The sequence below is a fragment of the Odontomachus brunneus genome, unplaced genomic scaffold (assembly GCF_010583005.1).
Source record: "Odontomachus brunneus isolate Ranch 3 - 2012 unplaced genomic scaffold, Obru_v1 Obru_scaffold_172, whole genome shotgun sequence".
Classification (NCBI taxonomy): Eukaryota; Metazoa; Arthropoda; class Insecta; order Hymenoptera; family Formicidae; genus Odontomachus; species Odontomachus brunneus.
This window is the reverse complement of record NW_022639622.1, coordinates 388,107-410,072: the sequence shown is the minus strand read 5'-3', so window position 1 is coordinate 410,072 and position 21,966 is coordinate 388,107. Positions and strand designations below refer to the sequence as shown.

The window sequence follows — 21,966 nt, the reverse complement described above, 5'->3', positions numbered from 1 at the left end:
CTGCTTTAAGTGAGAGAAGTTGTCGTGAGTGGTTTCAAAAGTTTAAGAACGGTGAGTTTGACGTCGAAGACAAAGAACGTAGCGGAAGGCCGAAAGTGTACGAAGACGCGGAATTAGAAGCATTATTGGAGGAAGATTTGTGCCAAACGCAAGAAGAACTTGCACTTACATTAAGAGTGACTCAACAAGCAATTTCACATCGTTTAAAATCGTTGGGAATGATTCAAAAGCAAAGAAATTGGGTTCCATATGAACTAAAGCCGAGAAACGTTGAACGCCGATTTTGCACATGTGAAATGCTGCTTGCCAGGCATAAACGAAAGGGGTTTTTGTGTCGTATAGTCACTGGTGATGAAAAATGGATCCACTACGATAACCCAAAGAAGAGGAAATCATGGGGACCACGTGGCCATGCTTCAACATCGACAGCCAAGCCGAATATTCATGGAAAAAAACTCATGTTGTGTATTTGGTGGGATCAGCTTGGTCTATCAGTCGTGTATTATGAGTTGCTCAAACCAAACGAAACCATTACTGGAGCTCTCTACCGAACACAATTGATAAGATTGAGCCAAGCACTCAAAGAAAAACGCGCCCACTATTACTTCAGACACGACAAAATCATTCTCCGGCATGATAATGCTCGTCCACATGTTGCAGCGCCGATCAAAACCTACTTGGAAACACTCAATTGGGAAGTTTTACCCCACCCGCCGTATTCACCAGACATTGCTCCCTCTGACTATCACTTGTTTCGATCGATGACGCACGACCTATCTGAGCAGCACTTCACATCATATGAAGATACCAAAAATTGGGTCGATGGATAGCCTCAAAAGATGAAGCGTTCTTCCGACATGGTATCCGTATGCTGCAAGAAAGATGAGAAAAAGTAGTGGCTAGTGATGGACAATACTTTGAATAAAACATAAGGTACCGTTCTTTCACAATAAATGTTCAATTTTTGATAAAAAACGGCGGAGACTTATTTGTATTCCCAATAGCTTGATAGTGAATCTTATTATATTTATCTATGCACAAGAGAGAAAGAGAGAGGGAGAGAGGAATGGGAGGAGGGAGAGAGAGGGAAGGGGGAGAGAGAGAGAGAGAGACGTTCATATAAAACAATATTAAGGTAACGGTTCTAATTATGAGACATTTAAAATCAGAGTACTTTCATTCATTTACATAAAGATTCTGCTCTCGCAGAAAAATATTACTGGTTGTTCAGTGATAAACTTTTGATAAGTAGTTTTATCATTAACAGCTGATAAAATTTTAAGTTTAAATTACTATGACACACACACACACACACACACACACACACACACACACACATTAATACTTCAAAATAATACATTAATATTTTATGTTTAATGGCAGTAATTAATACTGTAATTAATATTGTAATTTGTACTGCGGAATATTTCTTGTGGTACATTGTTTTTTGTATCATTCTCAGAATATACTGTGAACTTAACAATATACTTCATTTATTTTTCGTTATAAGTTTATTCTATGTGGGCGATCTAGCCACAGTGTTCTAAACCGAAGTACTAGTCATCTTAAGATGCGCGGAGCTTTTTCTCCGCTCATCATAAAAACTCAAGGAAAACCCAATCTTTATATGCCCTGACAGTAAAACAGCAATATCGGCACTAGACAAGACCATATAATCGTCAGGTATGAAACTGCACTTATAAAATTAAGTATATCTAATAGAGGATTACTTTTATGGAGGCGCCTAGACATAGGATATACATTAGGCTATACATGGCAATGAAATGGTAGACAATCAAGCCAAAAAATAATCTAAAAATTATCTCAACTGATAAATAGTTTATGTGCATTTTACTGTAAGAAAAATAATTATCAAAAGACTGGTAGAACGGGAATAACAAGCTAGATCGAGAAAGTGGGATGGCTGTTGACACTCCAAGCTCATGATTATGTAACCGTGATGCGTCGCGTTCCGGATTACGCTCGTCGGTTTGTAGGAGGCTGAATAATTGTTGATGCAGTAGAATAGAAGTAAGCTTTGTCGTCTATTTAAAATTTGGTGTTATACATTAACTTTGTATATGTAGTGTCGACGCCGTTGGTTGTTGGTCGCTTGGTATATACGCTGTCAGAGGTTTTTGTATCGGCGATAGGCTCGCGCGGTGTCACGCACGGTGCTGGGACGCTGTCGGTTGTGTTGTCGCGTCGCTTCTTCAAGCGTGAATTCGTCTGTTGACGTTTTGACTTCTTGTCGATTTAAACGCCGGTTAACAATGGGTTTAAATCGCCACTGTACGATGCGGCGCAGTATAGGGAGGCTTTACAGCGGAGTTGCAAGCGACAGCTCGCCACAGTGACGATGCCTCGTAAACAACGATTGTTTTTGCAATCGTTGAAGCGGTAGTTGGAGCAGTCCGTCTGCCGGAGCGGAACCTGCTTTGGCTTCGGTCGTCTCAGTTAGCGGACGAATCCTACTCGTTCGCACGAGATCGCGGATGCGGAGTAAACGGAGTCGCGGACGCGTCGATGCGCCGCGGTAGCGCAATAATCTCGATCTCGCTGTATGAGTTAGGTCTCTTGTGATACGAAGTGGCTCGCGTCCTTGCGAGCCGACGGCGGTGTGATCGCGGGTCAATACGGACCGGTGTCGAAACCGCGTTGCAGCAGAGCGGTGCTTCGACTATGCGGAGATGAGTTCGCACGCGGCGATTCAATAACGAAGTGATCTCGCTCGCGTTAACGCGATGCCGAGATCCGGGTTAAACGGTGTGGAGGTCGCGTTAAGGCGACCTTCCGGCGGAGTGATTCCAGGCGCGTCTTCGCGGACTGGGAATTCTGCAGAAGCAGAACGAGTGTCGACGCATCCGTGAGCCAACGGCGGAATGATTCCTGTCGCATATCCACGGACGGGAATCCGCCAGAAGCGGTATTGCGGAACAGTGTCGACGACGCGAGTATCTGCGTGTCGACGGCGGAGTGATTGTCGCGTATCCGCGAATGGGATTAGCTAGGAGCGGTATCGAGGAGACGGTTCCGAGGATCAAGTTGCGTATCCGCGAGTCGATCTGCTCGTGATCGAGATCTGATCGGGAAATTGGAAGATCGTGATCTAATCTCATCCGGATTCGGAATTCGCGGCGGCTTATATACGCAAATCTCGCTTGATTCGCTGTATCCCGCGGATGTTCGGCGGCTTGTTTATTTTCGCGTTTTTCTACGCGTTGTTCTTATTTGCGGTTGTTACGGTTTGCGCTGGGGGTCTATCGTGGATTGTTACAATTGTACAATCGCCGACAAAAAGAACAAAAAACTTTTATCCATAAGCAGGATATGGATCACAATAAGCAAAATAAGGATCAGTTGATACCGCAATTGGATTCTTGAGAGAACATGTAGCCCTAAGGACTCGCCTGTTCAAGGCGGAAATTATAGAAAGGAATGAATGTTGTCTATGTGATCTTGACAAAGAAAAATAGGTTCTGACCAGTAAAAAATTCTAGAATCTAGAAAACCAAAAACTTTCGCAGAAACCAAAAACTTAGAACAAATAAAATTAAACGACCTCTTATATCCAGTTCTTATTTATTTCTGAGAAGATACTAAAGCTACATATATAAAGTGTTTGACAATTTGCTACAAAGCTGCGATGTGCAGATAGAATAGGTCTTCTATCATTCTTCAAACAACCACGCAAAATTTGGTGCACGTGTTGCTAAAAACAGTCATTATCTTTTCATTTGCAAAAAAAAATATTATTTCATGTATTCCTTCCGAGGACATATTTTAAGAATTAAGGGTGCTCAGGAGCTGCAGGTAAATCCAGAGCTAACTTTAGAAACCTCGTACGGCGAGAATGTGAACTTACATCTCTATGTGTAGATACATACATACATACATACACCGTACACTAGTGCACCCATAGACATATTAGACTGCGTGGTCTGTATAGAGGAGTGAAGTCAAGATGAAAGGACAGATATATGCGTCCAGTAAAGATGGGACATCGAACAGTAATAATCGATTATAAGCTATAATCGGTATCGATATAGCCCATCTCTACTGTATATATCGAAAAGAAATAATCGGTTATAGCTATAATCGATATCGATATCGCCCATCTCTAGCGTCCAGTAAGGCGTTCCTTGTCTAATCGTGTAGTTGCTGGAAAGTAATACATGTGTGTCACTTTTCCTCTTTCCTTCTTGCCACTTTACTGGACGCATATATCTGTCCTTCCATCCTGACTTCACTCCTCTGCACAGACCACGCAATTTAGTATATATATCTATGTCCGCTCGCGCGGACGAGTAGGAAGATTGGATCGAGATAATTACTCCAAAGTGTGGCTGGACTACACTTTCCATAGTATCTATAATTCTACGTATTTAGTCTAACTGAGATTATATTTCTTCACTAAACTTTTTGGCATCTTCCTTGTATAAGTGATAAGGAGTATACTGAGCCCGATTTTGCATTTAGGCCTTTGAAAATTTATAACAAATTGAAGTATAGGCTCGTGCTGCACCGCGAGCCAAACTTCATTAAAATAACTTTATTCGATTTTTATTTCGACCTTTTTTCCAGAAAAACGCTCTGTACGCCCCTGTGAACGTTTCTCCTAATTACAAATATCATAAATACAATATGACCCTCTCCATGTTTTAGTCAAAAAACGTAGAATGTGTTTGCCTATTTCGCGGCTCTCCGCGAGAGGTCTCAATAACTCTATAACTCCTGCGCACTTTTAAGCATTTTAGGCGATATATTCATATGAATTTTTTCCCCTATTTTAATGTGAAAAATCATCTTCTGGATTTTTGATATTTAAAAAACACCTTGTATAGCATATATGATGTATTCTTCAATATACATTATGTCGAAAAAGCATGTTTTATTTCTAAATTAAAACTTCTCTTGTTAATAACTTTTTAATAAACAATAAGTACAATAAAGTACAATGGTTTTTTGATGATTAAATGTACTTATTATCTGGAAATTAATTCTATTTATGAAATAGAATTCATATATTAATAATTCATTTATTAATAATTTTTAAATAAATAATGAATAATGACTAAAATTTTTAGATTATTATACGGAATTATAATCTGAACAACATATATCAAAATAAAGATTATTGGCGCTGAAAAAGTTCACTAATCTAAATAATTATCACCTAAAATACCTAATTCAACAAATTTCTATTAACAGTTTCATAATATCAAAGAAAATAATTAAAATATAAGTGTTTATAATTACATAATGTGATCTTAAATTAAGACTAGACGCATAATTAGAACCATTATCTTAATTATAAAATGAATATATAGATATATATAATGCTACTATTATATAAAATATTTACACTCTTATAAATAAATTAATAATAGATTTCTAAAGATTTTTTTGAGACAAAAATTCAACTACAAAAATGTTATTGTTATAACAATTTTGAAATAAGAAACATTTAAAGATGATCACAACCAAAAACTCATGTGTCCAGAGGTACACCTCTATACTTCCACTATTGTGCATTGCACTTTATCTTGCATATTTTTTATTATTTTCCCGATATTAACATAATTTTAGGTGAAATACTTTTAAAATTGCTATATATAATTAATCCATTTGATGTTTGTGTGTGCATTGTGTGATAATAACAATACTAGTGTAAAACTCTTACAATATTGAAAGGTGCGCATAATCAAAATATCAAAGTCGCATTAAGTGTTTATAAAAAAGATTCGATAATCTCTAAATTAAAAAAATATCAAACTTCGTATAAAAAAAATATTTAAAAAGTTTTTTTCATAAAATTTCTTTCATTATCTTTTAGTTTAGAGATTATATTTAAGCTATTATCTTATAACTTTTATTAATGCGCATCACACTAATATCGTGTGAGTTTTACATTACTATATATTATTAGTAAAAACTTCAATGAACTTTCTGTTAAGAATATATAAATAAGAAATAGTTAAGCAGCAATTTTAATAACATCAAACTTACAATTATATCATATCGAGGAAATAATTATATAGCTTTGGGATACTTTCATTATAATATGATATTTTGAATGAATTTTTCACATGAATTTTTGATAGTTTGATTTTAACCACATTTTAAATGCTTTTTATAGCAAAACTATTGTAATATTACTGGAACTTTTGTACTTTTGCCTTCAAATATCCTTACAAATTTTCCATTTAAGAGGCAAAGCCTGGATGACTAGACATCCTCATACAATGAATATGAAAATATATTATAAACTTTATTTTGTTTTAATAAAAAACTAAGAAGAAATATATTACCAATAAATATTCAATATTTTATAATTTTTTTAGACTTGTATGAACAATATCGTGTATTTACACTTTTATTATATTACCTCTATTCTAGATTCTAGATTTTCAAAAAAATAAAACAAAGAGATTATATAGTTCTTTTTGATAAAGAATCAAAGAGGAATAAGGATTAAGAACCAACACATAGATGTAATAGCGTGATGTAACTAACTAAAACATAAATTATTAGTATTTGTCCTCAAAGATAGTACAGAGGAAATATTAATTTTTTTCTAATAAAATATAAACCCATATGCGCGTTTTGGACCCTCTTCAGTGGTAACATTATATTAGGGGAAAGGGAATTTCAAAAGATACATAATTTTACAGAAGATATTATTAAATGATCAATAGCAGCAGCACAAGTCAACAATGAATAAAATAAATAAATTAAAGGCAAGACGCGAAATAGACATTTGTTGTCGCATCTTGTCTTTGACATTTCTGACTTATTTTGGCTGCCGTTGCCATTTTCTCGTCTACCTTGTCGCTTAACTGTTTTCAGGTCAAAATTTTGAACTTTTATTAACTTTTATTAATTAATCCTCTCTTTCTACGACCTCACAAACGTAATGGTTTGGCTTAATTTTTTTAACCTCGGACGATGGGAGAAAATTTTTTACGTTAATGATTGTCGCGAAGGTTGAGCATTTGTTATTTATTTGTTGTTTTAATCTAACGTAATAATTTATGTTTTACTGCGTTTACGATGCGTCTTTAATTAATTTATTTTATTTATTGTTGACTTGTATTACTGCTATTGATCATTTAATAACATCTTTTATAAAATTATGTATCTTTCCAAATTCGCTTTCCCCCAATATAATGTTACCACTGAAAAGGGTTTATTGAAGGACCGAAACGCGTATGGGTTTATATTTTATTAGAAAAAAAAAAAGAATATTTCCTTTGTACATCTTTGAGGACAGACATTAACAATGTTTTAATTAGTTAATATGACGCTATTACATCTGTATGTTAGTTCTTAAAAGGCCCTTACTCCTCCTTACTTAAAAAAAAGTAAAAGAATATTAAAAAATACTTAAAATAAATAAACTAAAATAGAAGTATGTTATAACGATTTATAACATATTTTATATTTCTTGTGTATATAAAATAAAAGATATTTCTTGTGTATATAAAATAAAAGCTCTTACCTCTACAATTCCTGCTGATAATGCATATGTTGTCATTGCCAAGGTGGCAATAAATGTTGCAAGGAATTGATTTCTTCTCTTATTTGGAAATTCACTGTCAGAATCTCTTTTTAATTTTGCAGCTTTTTCTTCAGCTTGATGCTTTTCATAGTCTTGATATTCATTTTCAAAGTATCTTTGCGAAATACGTGACACATACTTAACTAAATTTGTACAGGCTTTTAAATGATTTTGTAAACTTGGATTTGGTAATGGAGCCTTGAGTAATGGTGCCAAGTATGAATATATAATAGCATCTACTGTGCTAGGTTGTTGCCCATAAAAAAAATCTCTATCGCCAAGTCTTGTTGACAACAACGTCAAACATTTTTGTGCTTCCACGTATACCTATGTACATATAAATTTTTATTTATCAATTTTATATCGAAATTTTTATATATACAGTATATATTTTATATATATGTATATTTATATATACAGATTATCCTATTATTTATACCTATATTATTTATATCCTATTATATATACAGATTATTGCTATTTCTCATGATGGAAAAGTGGAAGATTATTTGAAAAATGGAAAATTATTTGAAAAATTTTGCATTGATTTTTTCTTACAGAAAATATCAAGAAAGATTATTATTTTAGCTTTAATTTTTAACATTAATAACGTTAATTACATATGTGTTTATAAATAAACTTTAAATAAAAAGTAAACTACCTAAAATTAGTTAAAAAATGTAATTTCCAAATCCATTTGATTTCTTTAAAATTAATTTCCGAAATTTTTTTTTGTCAGTTAGTTATTATTAAACGTTTCATTATTTCCGTTAAGAAAAAATCAATTCAACTTTAGTATTTGCCATTAATAAATAATATGGTAGAAAAGGAACATCCTGTGTAAACTTCAAATTTTATATAAATTTCTATATACAATCATCATTTCATTTCTGCATTCGTACATTTCGTAACAAAATATTATTGAGTGAAAAAGTAATTTCAAAATATTATTTTTAGAATATAAGTACTTTTTTCAAAACTTTATTTAAAAAATATTGCTGTTTTGAAAAAAAGAAAAGCCTAATTTTTTATCTTGTTTCAATAGGAATATTAATATGTTAACTGTCCAATGTGTTTCGCATGTTTTGCACTTATGTTTTAGCTCTTGTATCAATGTACATAAAATTCCATATTAGAGATTAATACCTAAGATACCCGAATACCTATTATAAAATTTCCCATATTACAAGCAGAAAAAGACTCTCTATTGTTCCCTGACTTCTCTTAACAATAGTTTTCGTAACAGTCAAAATCCTCTTCCGATTTGTATAAATTTATTTAGCGCGACATGCAGCGTATAACAGTTTCGAAATATCTTTTCGTTCAAGCGTTGTTTAATATTTATCTTATGTATTCTTTTTATTATTACATATTTAATTCTTTTTCTTATTCTTTCTTTTATTCTTCTCTTATTGTTATAATAGTTTACTATTTCTTTTTATTAAGAATAATAAGTTCTTTTTGAGAAAAGTGAAAGTTATCGTCGAGACAGTTTACAAGGTAAGAATCATAATAAAATATCTATAAAAATTATTAATTAGTATATATTCTTTTTTGTATTTGATGAGCGTAGAAATTCATGTACGATTTTCCAACAAAAGTTTTCATGATTTAGCGTACAGATTATTTAGTCAATTATTTTCTATCATTTTCTATAATAAAAAATAAATAAATTTTCTATATGGATACCACGATCATAAATTATACTCGATTTCTCATTAAAGAAGTTCAAAATATTTATAACAAGATTTTAAAAGATAAGTTTCTTTTTATTTCAACTGTTCTACAATGATCAGAATAAGTGATAATCCGATAGAGTGATATTAGAAAAATATAAGTACATGTAACAAAACATGTAATTAAAAGATACTATTTCAACTCTTTGAGCTTGTAGCAAATCTCTATTTAAACATGAAGTCTTGCGTTATAGTGTAAGACGACAATTTTTCGATAAAATAAAATCGGGCATTTCTCTTGAATTGTTGCCTTCAAAATATCCAGCTATTGATAATATTTGTCGGAATTAATCATTTCATCAACGAGGAGTAATTAAAAAGAAAAAAATTAGTTTTTCGCAATCTCACCAAACAGACAATATTTAAGAGTGCAAACAAGTTTTTAGTACAGACTGATTAGATTCATTTCTTTTTTTCCAAGTACGCTTATATTAAACATTATTATATAGGATCCATTATGTCACCAATAGATAAAAAAACGTACTCTTGTTTATTCGGCTGAACAAAGAATTAGCTAGAAATTCGGTCAATTTTGTTTTTTCAATAACATATGGCACCTAAACATCGAGCTTTAGATTTTATCCAATTTATTAATTAACTCCTTCACTGTGGAGAGCAAAATCACTAACAAGGGGAGGACCAGATGACTCAACCTGGGATTTCGACCCCAATTTTTTTAATTATTCTGGAGATGAAAGAAAGATACATGTCCCGGCGTTTGATAGAATAGGCCTTAGTTTCGGAGTAATAAATTTGTGAAAATTGGCCATATCCAAAACGCACCGCGGCGCGCCATATGAGCCTTCCCGATGTACTTCCAACCAGTGCAGTTGACTTCGTGAGTTAGGTGCTTGCTTCATAATTCGTAAGATCCAAGTTCGCTCACGAAGGTGAGCAATAATTTTTTTTTTAATGAGTGTTTTTATTTATTTTTATTTATTTTGATGATATTAATATAGTATGCAAATTTTTGAAATAGAAAATTTAATTTAATATCACATTCTAAACATTAATTTAAATTTAATTTTAAGGGAATTTTAATTCAAGTAATAATATTTGAAATAATAAATAAGTATAATAATAATAATATATAAGTTATTTGTAATGGATAACATATAAAGGCAATGTATCTAAATTTTCAAATTGTTTAAATTTAAAACCGGTAAAATAAGCGGATACAAAATGGAAAATGAACGAGAGGTTTTTAATTCCCTTGCAGGTATGTAGTCGGTTATAAAGCCGAAATTCTTTCATGTTTTGTCATCGACAAGTTATCGGAATGCTATGGCAATATACGCGTCACCGCCTTGAAATCAGGTAAATTAACAAAAAATCATTTTAGCCAATTCGTCGTAAACATTATCAAATCATATTGCAACGACAACGAATTCCTGCTCATCTTGGACTCGTGGGGAGGGCAAACGGATCCAGCACATTTTAATAGTGTTTTTACCGACGACGACGGAAATTGTAGTTCAACAGTGGAAATTATTCCACCTCATTGCACGCCGTACTGCCAACCATGCGATGTGTACTTTTTTCGACAAGTGAAAAACTTCATCCGAAGAATCCAAAATTCTGTTGAAGTTTTACAACAAAACCGGCAGCTCTCTTCGCGAGAAGACGCAATAAAGATTCATTCTTTAATTCATTCACAATTATCATCGGGAGCTTTTACAGATATGATCAAGTACGCTTGGTTTGCATCGAAATTAATTCCTGAAAGAAATGTGTTTCGAAACATCAACGAAATATGTTTCCCCCCGGACTTACGGAAAAATAAATATGTATGTGATACTCTTTCATTTATTCATTGTGCAAAATTATTCATTGTAGAAAATTTATATGCTTTAAATGTTTTTATGATGTTTATCATCCAAGTAATTGTTCCGCATCGAAATAATTTAATTTTATAATAAATCCGCAATACTTAAATAATTGAATTTTGTAATAAAAATATTCACATTCACATTTCAGATGTTTGTTTATTCTTCTTCTTCTACGATTAATTATTTTAAAAACTAGAAATTTAAAATACTGTTAATATTATTTCCAATTAAATTTTAAATTTAAACAATTTGAAAATTTAGATACGTTGCCTTTATATGTTATCCATTACAACTTATATTATTATTATTACTTATTTATTATTTCAAATATTATTACTTGAATTAAAATTCCCTTAAAATTAAATTTAAATTAATGTTTAGAATGTGATATTAAATTAAATTTTCTATTTCAAAAATTTGCATACTATATTAATATCACCAAAATAAATAAAAATAAATAAAAACACTCATTAAAAAAAAAATTATTGCTCACCTTCGTGAGCGAACTTGGATCTTACGAATTATGAAGCAAGCACCTAACTCACGAAGTCAACTGCACTGGTTGGAAGTACATCGGGAAGGCTCATATGGCGCGCCGCGGTGCGTTTCGGATATGGCCAATTTTCACAAATTTATTACTCCGAAATTAAGGCCTATTCTATTAAACGCCGGGACACGTATCTTTTCTTTCATCTTCAGAATAATTAAAAAAATTAGGGTCGAAATCCCAACGTGAGTCATCTGGTCCCCTTGTAAGTGGGCCAAAAATGTGTAGGGCACGTTCTACCAGACGTATTTTCATAAAATTTTATATATAACTATTTTTGACATAGTTGAACACAAATCTGAGGTCAAAATTATAAAATTTAAAATGACGAATTCAATATAGCAACTAAAAAATTCAATAAATTCACAAATTTCTGTAAAGCTCGGTAGAGTTTTCCGGGTTGCTGAAAACAAATTTAGAATCAAAATTAGAAAACTAAAAATGGCGGATCCAATATAGTGGATTAAAATGTTAAAAACTTCAAATAATTGGTATTGGTATAATTGATATTAAAATGTTAAAAACTTCAAATAATTGGATTTTTCTAATATTCGATATTGTAGGGACCGTAAATAAATTTTTAAGAATATTTACCAGCTAAATGCGGGGGTAAAAATATTATTTCGATTATTTCGCTATTTTAAATTGAACAAAACGATATAAAATAACATCAAATAATATAAAAATAACATAACATCAAAATAATAAAATTGTTACATGAAATTAAATGCTTATTATCAATTTCAAAAAGGTCTTTAAAATAAATATATCAAAAATTTTTAAATTTCTACCTCAAATTTGTAACGATCTTTAAAACTTCCTAGTGCCAAGTTTTGTATAGATCCGCTAATTTATTTAACTGTTATTAAATTTTTTATCAGTACGTGTATAGACGTACTCCACAGTGAAGGGGTTAAATGACTTTTCATAATTTACTTCATAGTTTTTTGTACGCAATTGTGTAAAACAGAGTTAGTTTGATATCGTGAACATAAAAAGACAATTTGTCGTCACGTATATGTGACTTTGGTCTCTAGTAAGAGATCGTTATGTCATAGATATGTGATGGTAGCGAACGTACTAATAAGTTATTCTACATTGTACGTATGTATTTTACATACCTCATTCTCAATAATATTTATATTATCTTCCATAGGATATAAACTTTGTATTAAAGACTGTGCTTGTCGTTCAAATTTACTTGGATAATAGAAATTTAACGGGAACGGTAGTGCTTTGCAATACCATGGTCTAACTAATTCATCCAAATTTTTTTTATCTATCCACCTAAAAATAACAATAAACGATTACACATTTAAAGGCGTTCACGTCTATATAAAAAGTAAATCTGCAAATGGTTATTAAAATTTAAAAGTGTAATCTTATTTATATAAAATTTGAGATAGCAAAAATATTTTAATATTTCCGAAATCTACAAAATGTCGATATGAAATATACATAACTACAAAAGAAAATTATTTTCAACAATTTGATTTTTTAGGCTTTCGCAGTGTCCATGCATATTAGATTTGGTTTCCGGGTTTGAGCCGCGTGGATTCATCTTTGTTTGATTCAGACGTTTCGCGAACATTTCAGTCCGCTTCATCAGGGAGGAACGATCCAATGCCGAGTTGCTCCTGAGAGGTCTTCCTTTATATAGTAATTGGTACAGGGAGAAGAAGAAAGGAGGAGACAGGAAGGTGGGGGGTTGGCAGGGAGATGGTGGTGGGAAATTTGTTGTCTGTCATGTTTTGGAAACTGGGAGGACGGATTGCTAGATTAGACTGATTTTTGCCCATTATCCCTGTTGAGATTGTTGGAGTACTTTTGCTTTCCAAGAGTTCTCTGTATTTCCTAGGGAAGTAGTTGTTGGTTTTGGCCAATACTGTTATTTCGTTGAACAGGATTTTGTGTCCGTTTCTAGATTGTGTTCTACTAATGCTCACTGCGTTACATTTTTCAGTTTGACTGCGCTTTGATGTTCCTTTATACATATACTCACCATCCTCCCAGTTTCTCCTATATAAACTTTACCACAGGAGCAGGGGACAATATATACTCCAGGAGTATCTAATGGAGATCTTCTGTCTTTTGGGTTGTTCAGATACTGTCCTATTTTTGTTGGTGGTTTGTAAATAGTTTTAATATTGTGTTTTTTCAAGATTCTGCCAACTTTGTCTGTAATTTCCTATATGTATGGAAGGAAAGTAGTGATGGAGTTTCGTTCTTTTGTCTTTTCTTTCGAGTTGTTCAGTCCGTGTGTTTTGATGTCTTCTGGTTTGATGTTTCCTGATTGTTTTGTTTATCTGTGTTGCCGTGTAGCCATTATTTTGAAGAGAGTTCCTGAGATCCTTGAGTTCGCTTTGGATGCTGTTCTTGTCGCAGATGCTCTGTGTATTAGCGAATCGAGGACCGATTGTTTTTGTGCTGGGTGATGGTATGATTCGGCATGGAGATATCGATTGATATGTGTAGGTTTCCTGTAAACTTGGTGACCCAGCGAGCCATCTGATCTTCTCGTGACTAGGACATCCAAGAAAGGGAGTCTATTATTTTGTTCGACTTCCATTGTGAAGGTAATTGTTGTGTGTTGAGCGCATGTAGGAATTCCTGGAGTTTTTCTTGTCCGTGTTGCCAGATGACGAAATTGTTATCTACATATCGGAGCCATATTCGGGATTTCAACTTATTTTTAACAATATTAGTTGAAGAGGAGGGACTGTAGGATTTGTTCCAACAGAAGGAACTGTAGAGATCTTTCAAGTATCCGAAATTCGTAAAGTAAACAAAAACATTTTACATTTTCCGGCCAACATACAGAGAGAATTACCTTGTAATTGCGACTTGCAACCAAAAAAATTATCTGTACATGGTACAAAGCGTTTTTTGGAATAAGAAATTGGGATAAAAAACTAAGTACATTATTTAAATGAACATTCGATGGAAGGTACAGCACGAGTTCACATTTTCATTGATTAAAAATTTTTAAGGACTTAATTGCAAAACTCTGACCTCTTTAGTATTTTTCCGAAGAAACCTTCAAGTGGTTTGATGAATATAAACAAATATAACGTCTGTGAGGTAAACGTCAAATTGATCAACTTAAATCGTCAATCATTATAATCAAAATATCAATACCAAAATTTCTGATGTCTTACATGTCACAATACTTTCACTGAATGCATTACGTATTATTACAGTAACTTCAGTAACTTTTTTTTATAATTAGAAAGCAGAAAAAGTAATGGAATATGAATAAACAAGTTGTCAGTGTTTTTACTACTGATTTAGCAGTAGTACTATTGTCTTTACTATCGTTATGTAATATTATATTATTTTTCTGACATTTTATGAAGAATCTTATAAATATCATTAGTAATTTTTTTACTCTAGTGTAAGAAAACATTTTAAACTTAAAGTAGTCCTGGAGGAAAACATAACGAGACAAATTGCTTAAAATAAGCCTCGATTGTACACGCAGGTCGAGGAACATATCAGTGACCAGAAGGGTTGTTTTACATGCGCAACGACATACGGCAAGCGGCTGTATTTTGAGTCAGAGAACTGAATCTCTTTACTCGGGAATGAACTTAGAGCGAATAATCGGAGGGAAAAGGGTTGGAGAAAATGAAATTTAAAATTAGCTTAATCATTTAAGTCATAGTGTATCATATATGATATACCTTTTTTAGAATAGTTTCTACGAATTTAAATTAATTTTTTTGAGACTTCGAGGCGGTAAATGTAGATTCATTGTGAAGCTTAGATGTTCCTCAAATAGAATCATTTGCATAAAACATTAAATTTTACAACAATTTTTTTACATTGGGGAAATCTAGAGTTACGCGCCGATAAATATTGACAAAAACGGACCACCTTTCGAGGACGATAACCTTCACATTTATTGTCAAGGTCATCATCCTGAGTAATATTCAAAAGGTTTTAGCCGTCGCTCATTGTCTGTTAACAAAAAAAATTTTATAAAACTCTGCTACATCATGATGATAGTTCTCATAGAGACACGCACGCACGCACGCACATACAAATGTACAAACACACATATAAATGCAATAAAAATAGTTTTAGTTCTTATAAAGAAGCAAATATTACCCCATTCTGTAGCACTCATTACCCAAACTTTGAAGACGCATAACTCTAGATTTCCCCAACGTAAAAAAGTTTTTATAGGACGTTTTGAAAAGTTCTCAACTTCAACTATACGAATATCTTATCAAAAAAGTGCGACATGCATGGCCTAAAAAATTATTAGCTCCTTTAATTATTCATAAACAAAATACTGTAAAAAATGTTTTTTTTTTATTCATTTGGCAAAAATATTGCAAAGCAAACCTATGGAAAAAAATAGCTTGTTTGATGCTTTTTGAGCTATAAATGATGATGCAACCTCAAAAACTTCAAAATTCAAGATAGCGGACTCAATATGGCGAGCTAAAATACCAAAAATCGGGATAAGTTATATTTTCTTCCATAAATGAATGAAGTTGAGTGTGAGCAACTTGAATTTAAAAAAACTGACTTCAAATTCGTAATTTGCGACCCCAGAAATCCCTAGATATTAATTAAACGAAGAAAAAAGTTGTGCAGAAAAATTCGTGACTTAAAAGGTTAAGGCCACGATAAAAAAGCGAAAATTGTTTTTTTGTTTAAAAGGTATCTTATCTTCGTAAAAATAAGTTTTAATTCGATTTATAATGAAAAAAAATTTTTTAACAAATTAGAGCGAACATCGTAAGGTACGATACAGCATCGCCAAGTGTATCGGAGCGCGCCGCGGCGCGAATTGAGCAAAGATAAACTGCTTACTCGTTGTTTAGGGGTTACATCTAAAATAGCAACGAAAATTTTAATTCAATTGTATAGAGTCTAGCACCGAAGAGCAGTTTGAACGGCAAAAAGACCTTGAATATAGCTACCGATTTAGCTGTGTGCGTCTTCAACAATGGCTTGAACAATATCATGGAAGTTATGGAAGTTCTGGGCATCACAATAAGCCCATATTCTTACAATTTCTGCGTCGAGGTTGATGAACTGCGCGTAGCGCGGAGCGCTTGCTGACGGACGCGGCAAAAGAGACGCGCTCGAGCTCAAGATCCTCTAAGAACAGGAAAGGAAAGAAAAGAAGAACAGGAAGAAAATCTTGCCACAGAGGGACAGCTCTATGTTGACATTGCGGAGTTATGGTAAAAAAATTTTAAAGTCACAATTTTTAAATTTAAGAGCAAAAAACAATACTTAAAACTTAAATCGCGTTTTTCTCAAAACAACATTTTTCAAATTAACCTAACACATAACTTCAATAATTTTTATTCGAATGACTTCAAGTATTAGCAACAACTTCTTAGATTCCGCAGAGAAGTACGTAGGGGTTTCTCAATATATGAAAAACTCTTTATTTTATGAACAATTTTTCACGAAATTTTTTAGCAAAAAATACAACTCCAAATGCTTGCAATTTCTGAAAAAATAAATATTTTCAAAAATCCCTACGTACTTGTCTAGGCATTTTAATGTAAATTAAAAAGAAAATTCTTTTTTGTTCTAGATTAAAGTAAGGGGATGTTAGATGTCAGGCCCCGAAGCACCTCCAAAAAAACGTATTAGGTTCCGGTAGCGCCGCCATTTTGGATCGAAAAAAATACAAAAAAATTTTTTTTAAGTATCTCAAGATATATCGTATATATAAACAATGCTTCGTTTTAATATTTAGTTATTTTTTAATATTGAAAAAAATTATTAAATTTATTAATGTTTTTAGGCCCGCCACTGTGGCCTTAAAGAAGATTGGTAAACGATCACACGCGATATGGTAGATGAGATATAATGGACCCATCTACCATTATATATTTATACCTTAGGTAAAACTGAACAAAAAAGTCATGTACCATTCTGCAAATAATTACATAGATTTTTAGATATTAATAAAAAAAAATTTATGCATTATCGCGCACAATCACGTAACAATTTCCTATCTCTCCTTTCATAAATTATTAAAAATTTATTATTAAATGAACAAAATTAAATAAATAAGTCATAAAAGACAATAAACTTTGAGAAATTATAACGCTTATTAGATGATATTATGGTTATTTGCAAATAAAGGGTTTTTTGTTTAACTTGACCTAATATACAAGCAGACAATAGCACACATCGCCACTACAGTTAATCTACCATATTGCGCGTAATTATTCACCAGTTCTCATTAATTAATATTTCGAGATTTATTACGAATAACGCAAAATAATATAAATCTGTTTTGTTCACCTCGATTCTACGCTCGCGAAGTTCGAGAATAGTAGTATACTCTTGATAATAGGGATAATCTATGTATATCAAGAGAAACTCTGTGTAACTGGCATCCCCAAATACAAATTTTGAAAAACGAAAATAAAATTCGTTTGTCCATCGTTAATCCACGTTAGCCCAATCAAAAATTTCATTTGTCTACCTCTATAAACAAAGTTAAAAAAAAAAAAAAAATTTGCACCAGCACCCCCATGACAAAATATTTTTAATTTCTAGCAGCATACGTTCGTCCATGATTTGTCCATATATGTCCATCAAATATTTTAATTTATTCATTCTTCAAAAAAAAGTTATAGCCAAAATAAAAAATTGAAAGTACGTGAAGTTACGACCCCCATATGTAATTTCTTCTAAAAACCAGACGATATTCCTTTGTTCACTCGTGGATTTCGTTTGTCCAAGCATCGTTTTTGTTTGTCCAGCCCGCGAAATAGAGTAATTCTTAAAAAGAAAGATAAAAAATTGATAATATTCTACGGCCGACGACCTTTATTTTGTGCATTCTGTAAAATCGTTTGTCCAAGTATAGTTTTCGTTTGTCCAAGCATCGTTTTCATTTGTCCACCCCGCGGAATAGAGTAATTCTCAAAAAGAAAGATAAAAAATCGATAATATTCTTCTACGGCCGACGACCTTTATTTTGTGCATTCTGACGAGTAGAATCGTTTGTCCAAGTATAGTTTTCGTTTGTCCAAGCATCGTTTTCATTTGTCCACCCCGCGGAATAGAGTAATTCTCAAAAAGAAAGATAAAAAATCGATAATATTCTTCTACGGCCGACGACCTTTATTTTGTGCATTCTGACGAGTAGAATCGTTTGTCCAAGTATAGTTTTCGTTTTTCCACCCCGCGGAATAGAGCAATTCTCAAAAAGAAAGATAAAAAATCGACAATGTTCTTCTGCGGTCGACGACCTTTATTTTGTGCATTCTGACGAGTAGAATCGTTTGTCCAAGTATAGCTTTCGTTTGTCCAAGCATCGTTTTCGTTTGTCCACCCCGTGGGATAGAGTAATTCTCAAAAAGAAAGATAAAACATCGACAATGTCCTGCGGTCAACGACTTTTATTTTGTGCATTCTGACGAGTAGAATCGTTTGTCCAAATATATTTTTTGTTTGTCCACTCCGCAAAAAAGAGTAATTCTCAAAAAGAAAGATAAAACATCGACAATGTTCTTCTGCGGTTGACGACCTTTATTTTGTGCATTCTGATGAGTAGAATCGTTTGTCCATTCATGGTTTTCGTTTGTCCAAGCATCGTTTTCGTTTGTCTACCCCGCGGAAGAGTAATTCTCAAAAAGAGAGATAAAAAATCGATAATGTTCTTCTGCGGTCGACAACCTTTATTTTGTGTATTCTGACGAGTAGAATTGTTTGTCCAAGTATAGTTTTCGTTTGTCCAAGCATCGTTTTCGTTTGTCTACCCCGCGGAATAGAATAATTCTCGAAAAGAATGATAAAACATCGACAATGTTCTTCTGCGGTCGACGACCTTTATTTTGTGCATTCTGACAAGTAGAACCGTTTGTCCACTCGTGGTTTTCGTTTGTCCACATATAGTTTTCGTTTGTCCAAGCACCGTTTTTGTTTGTCCACCCCGTGGAATAGAGTAATTCTCAAAAAGAAAAATAAAACATCGACAATGTTCTCCTGTGGTCGACGACCTTTATTTTGTACATTCTGACGAGTAGAACCATTTGTCCAAGCATCGTTTTCGTTTGTTCTCCCTGCGGAATAAAGTAATTCTCAAAAAGAAGATTAAAATATCGTTAATGTTCTCCTGTTGTCGACTGCCTTTATGCATTTTGATGACTGGAGTTGTTCATACACTCATTAATTTTGTTTATCTATCCCCCTAATTCGAGTTAAAACTAATGAAATTAGAAAAATGTGTAACGTCAAGTCTTCATTTTTAATTTAGAAGTTAGGATTTAATGTTGATTAAATCCGCCAGCATTAGCTTTATCCGATGGACACCGCAAGGAGGTTGCATGGTCGGACTTTGCCCATCATATGGCCCTGAAAAGAGCTGATTGTGCGTGCCATCATTATTTTTTATATACTTTTTTAGAATATACAGGATGTCTCACACTCTCCTCCGGGCATTTTGTGGGGATGTAAGACTTGACGTTACACATTTTTCTAATTTCATTAGTTTTAACTCGAATTAGGGGGATAGATAAACAAAATTAATGAGTGTATGAACAACTCCAGTCATCAAAATGCATAAAGTAATGGCAGTCGACAATAGGAGAACATTAACGATATTTTAATCTTCTTTTTGAGAATTACTTTATTCCGCAGGATGAACAAACGAAAATAATGCTTGGACAAACGAAAACCATGAGTGGACAAACGATTCTACTCGTCAGAATGCACAAAATAAAGGTCGTTGATCGCAGAAGCACAATATGAAATTTTATCTTTCTTTTTAAGAATTACTCTATTCCGCGGGGTGGACAAATGAAAACGATGCTTGGAAAAACGAAAACTATACTTGGACAAACGATTCTACTCGTCAGAATGTACAAAATAAAGGTCGCCGACCGCAGAAGAACATTATCGATTTTTTATCTTTTTTTTTAAGAAATAATCTATTCCGCGGGGTGGACAAGCGAAAACTATATTTGGACAAACGAAAACCACAAGTGGACAACGATTCTATTCGTCAGAATGCACAAATTAAAGGTCGTCGACCACAGAAGAACATTGTCGATGTTTTATCTTTCTTTTTGAGAATTACTCTATTCCACGGGGTGGACAAACAAAAACGGTGCTTGGATAAACGAAAACTATATTTGGACAAACGAAAACCACGAGGGGACAAACGGTTCTACTTGTCAGAATGCACAAAATAAAGGTCGTCGACCGCAGAAAAACATTATCGATTTTTTATCATTCTTTTTGAGAATTACTCTATTCCGCGGGGTGAACAAATGAAAATGATGCTTGGACAAACGAAAACCACGAGTGGACAAACGATTGTACTCGTCAGAATGCACAAAATAAAGATCGTCGACCGTAGAAGAACATCATCGATTTTTTATCTTTCTTTTTGAGAATTACTCTATTTCGCGGGCAAACAAAAACGATGCTTGGACAAACGAAATCCACGAGTGAACAAAGGAATATCGTCTGGTTTTTAGAAAAAATTGCATGGGGGTCTTAACTTCACGTGCTTTCAATTTTTTATTTTGGCTATAACTTTTTTTTTTGAGGAATGGATAAATTAAAATATTTGGTGGACAAATATGGACAAATCGTGGACAAACGTATGCTGCTAAGAAATTAAAAATATTTTGCCATGGGGGTGCTGGTGCAAATTTTTTTTTTTTATAACTTTGTTTATAGAGGTGGACAAACGAAATTTTTGGTTGGACTAATGTGGACTAACGATGGGCAAACGAATTTTATTTTTGTTTTTCAAAAATTCGCATTTGGGGATGCCAGCTACACAGAGCTATCCAAAGACACGGTAGTGTCTCGCGCCAAGTGCATAAGCGAAGAGACGCGCACGGGCGGCGAGACGGGCCGTGTATATTTACGCGAAGCATCTCGTTGATTGAAGGCATGATTTACCGTTTTACTATAACGGTTGAATTGGCGAGGTTCTGGGATAAGTTAATCGATTCCTTAGCATAAATTATATTATTATAAAACTGTTTATTTTTGTCCTACATGCCCTACAAACCGAGATATTTTAACTTAAAATCAGAAATCAGAAAAAACCATCTTAGAATTCGTCGACGCTAGGAAATACGGTTGGGGATCGTAAACCAGATGACATCTTTGGCCTTGTGTTACGTGACTCATGATGAGCATGTTATACAACACACGTGCATATACACACACAGATGTATAGAAAACAAACGGAGAGAGAGAGAGAGAGAGAGAGGAGAGAAAGAGAGGAGAGAGAGAGGGGAGATAGAGGGGAGGAAAGAGAGAGGGAGAGGAGAGGGAGAGGAGAGG

The 21,966-nt window shown here is 33.3% G+C and overlaps 1 protein-coding gene across 4 annotated transcripts in view; it reads right to left on the bottom strand.

Annotated features, from left to right (window-relative positions):
* The window catches only part of LOC116851342 (metaxin-1), a 61,042-nt gene that overhangs the window by 20,145 nt on the left and 18,931 nt on the right, over positions 1-21,966 (bottom strand). For all 4 annotated transcript variants that reach the window (XM_032830661.1, XM_032830662.1, XM_032830663.1 and 1 more), the window contains exons 3-4: positions 12,795-12,960; positions 7,502-7,888 (exon numbers count right to left, since the gene is read on the bottom strand). In XM_032830661.1, coding sequence (XP_032686552.1) covers positions 7,502-7,888; positions 12,795-12,960 — 553 coding nt within the window. The remainder of the gene's footprint in view (positions 1-7,501; positions 7,889-12,794; positions 12,961-21,966) is intronic.